Source organism: Colobus angolensis, unplaced genomic scaffold (assembly GCF_000951035.1).
Source record: "Colobus angolensis palliatus isolate OR3802 unplaced genomic scaffold, Cang.pa_1.0 Scaffold519, whole genome shotgun sequence".
Taxonomy (NCBI): Eukaryota; Metazoa; Chordata; class Mammalia; order Primates; family Cercopithecidae; genus Colobus; species Colobus angolensis.
Genome location: NW_012118699.1, coordinates 408,889 through 411,828, shown reverse-complemented (window position 1 = coordinate 411,828; position 2,940 = coordinate 408,889). Strand labels below are relative to the sequence as shown.

General features: G+C 41.8%; 1 protein-coding gene across 1 annotated transcript in view; it reads right to left on the bottom strand.

Annotated features, from left to right (window-relative positions):
* The window catches only part of LOC105525094 (putative V-set and immunoglobulin domain-containing-like protein IGHV4OR15-8), a 26,437-nt gene that overhangs the window by 2,283 nt on the left and 21,214 nt on the right, over positions 1–2,940 (bottom strand). The window contains exon 3 of the mRNA XM_011960621.1: positions 1,737–1,752. Coding sequence (XP_011816011.1) covers positions 1,737–1,752 — 16 coding nt within the window. The remainder of the gene's footprint in view (positions 1–1,736; positions 1,753–2,940) is intronic.

Sequence of the window (2,940 nt, the reverse complement as noted above, 5' to 3'; positions counted from 1 at the left end):
ACCAATTAATAATGATTCCATAGGAATCATTGTGCAACACCTGTGCCTGTTCTGCAATGCAATCTTCCTAGTGAAAAGACAACTACAGACTTGGAAAATACACTTCCAAATCACATATTTGTTAAATGACTTTATGTTAACTTGGTACATGAATTTTATATTGGGTATGTAAGGAAGCATACAACTGATCAAAAGAAAACAGTTACATTAAAAATGAGCAGAATATCAAAATAGACACTTCATCATAATTATATAAAAATAATTAAATATAAAATTTTAATTAGAGACGTGCATTAAACAACAATGGGATACCACTAATAACCTAGTCGAATGGTTAAAATTCACAATATTCATAGTGCCAAATGGCAATAAGGATGAGGAAGAACCAAGATCTGTCATGCATTACTGGCATGAGCCCCAAATCGTAACTGCACACTATGGAAACATTAAAACATTTTGATATTTCATATAATAGAGGTAAACGGAGAGATAAAATGTGATCTCGCAGCTGTGTTCCAAAATATTAACAACATGGATTCAAAAACTCATGCTCACACTAATATCTTCAGAGCAATTCCTATATCAGTTTTATTAACTTGACTGTTTTCTACTCCTTTAATTTCACTTACAGAGTAAATATTGTACGGAAAATTTCTCAAATAATTAGAGCGCATACACATTTCTATTGTTCCTTTTCTTCAATGACTTAACCTCACTTTCTAAGAAAGTCTGCAATCAAATAATCCCTGTCATCTCTTCATGCCCAGCACAACTGCCCCCTCCCTCAGACCCTCAGACTCTCTCAGGCTGTGGGTTTTCACACTGTGTGTTGTGCAGAGTAATACACGGCCATGTCCTCAGATCTCAGGCTGTTCAACTCCGTGTAGGCTGTGCTCTTGGACGTGTCCCTGGTCATAGTGAGTCTGCCCTTAAACTTCTGCGTGTAGACTCTGTTACTATTGCTAAGGTTGTTCCATCCTATCCACTTAAGCCCTTGTCCAGGGGCCTGTCACGCCCAGTGTATCCGGTAGTTCGTGATGATGAACCCAGAAAAATTACAGGAGACCTTCACTGAGGCCCAGGCTTCCTCACCTCAGCCTCAGACTGCACCAGCTGCACCTGGGAGTGGGCACCTGTGGAGAGGACACAGAAGAGTGGATAAAGTTCTTTTTGACTGAAAAGAGTTCCTCTCGCATCCCAGGGAATAGGTGTTCCTTTACCTGTAGTTGCTGCCACCAAAAAAAGCAGTCCTCCCGGCCTAGTCCATGGTGAGAAGCTGAGCTCTCAGGGGATTCTCTAGAGGAGGGATTGGTTGTTGGATGATGCTCTCAGGGCACAGACATCCAGTGGATGTCAGGTTATTTACTTCAGTGGATCTCAGCTTATTTGCATATTCATGAGGCAGAACATTTCGTACCTCAGAGCCTGATCCATGATAAGAAAGGGAAGGTAAATGACACATTGGCCTTATGGGAGTGAGATGCAGATGGTCTGAGCCCTAATCCTGTTTGATGAAATGCATGTCCTGCTCCATTTATGAATGTTTGTGGACAGAGGTCCTTTCACTGAAGAATAAGCCCCCTCAGAGCATGCTCCTCATTGTGAACTTTCATTTTATAAGCGTAGAGACCGCCTCGAGGATTTCTGGAACCATCCCTCTCCGTGACACTGAGAAGAGGCCTTGGCCCTATTCTGGACCTGTCAGGCACCTGCACAGCTCACTGGTGATGTGAGACAGTGACTGCTGATCTCCTATATGAGTGTCCAGTAGGTCCCTCTGAGATCCACTGGGTATTCCTGATCCAGTGTCTCTAGCACCTGCCCTGTGTCTGATTCCCCAGCATCTTCAGTGGAAGCACTCTTGGTTTAGAGATTTGCCCTGTGATGTGTAATTAGAACTGATTTTCTCATCTCAGGAACAGTAGGAAGCAGAAGTGGAAACAGTAGTTTGGAGTTCTTTATGAACTCACTGGTCCCAATATAATTGTCAAGAAATTTGTGTTTTTAATAATTTTGGGTTAATTTTGAACTCCACTTGTTAGTATTTTATGAAGTATTTACATACTTTCAGTTCATATCCATAGATCCTCATATTTACATATTGATTTCTGACTCACTTGGTAAGTGCCCCTGCCACACTCCAAGATCCACCACTGCCCTGTCACTCACACATTGTAGGCAACATTACTTAACACTGAAATCTGAATTTCTTATTCATAGAAATATAGTGGCTACCACAGTTCTGTATCCACTGAATTAGCAAAACCATCCCTGATCTTCATATTCTCACTATTAAGACATTAATAATCCCAGAAGCCCACTTTAAAAATAGTTCTCAATGCCTTAAATTGTACGAATGGTTCGGATATCAGCAACTTGTTGAACTCATATTTTAGCTTTTTTTTCTGACAAAGGAAGACTCAGTCCTTCAGAGGAAACCTTCTCAGCAGCCTCCTGTGCACCTGCTCCAGGGCTGGAACCTGTGTTGTGTGGCTCCTGAGTGACTCTCCAGACCAGCCCTTGCCTTGCAAGGAGGTTCCTCTTGGGACTCACAAACATTTACCCCCAGCTTCTCTAGCCCAACATGAAATGGCTTTGTTCTGGTTTAGAATACTCTCTCAGTGACACCATATGCTGCTGACATCATTTCTTGAAACAATTGATTAACCTTACTAAATCTGTTGAACTCTGCAGGGTGAACCAAAGCAAGGATTATATGATGAAAGAGGAAGTTCCTTCTCTGAAGCTCTGGATTCACTTCGTTAGTGGATCCAAAATGAATACAGAAACTTACAGGAGTTTGGGGAGTGATGTGTTTCTTCAATGGGCTCCTGCAGTTGAATGTTGCACCTGAGAATACCAGCAGGTCCAGATGCATTCAGATGACACCCCACTCCATATCCACTATTCCAATAACACACATATTCCCTTCTTCCTATT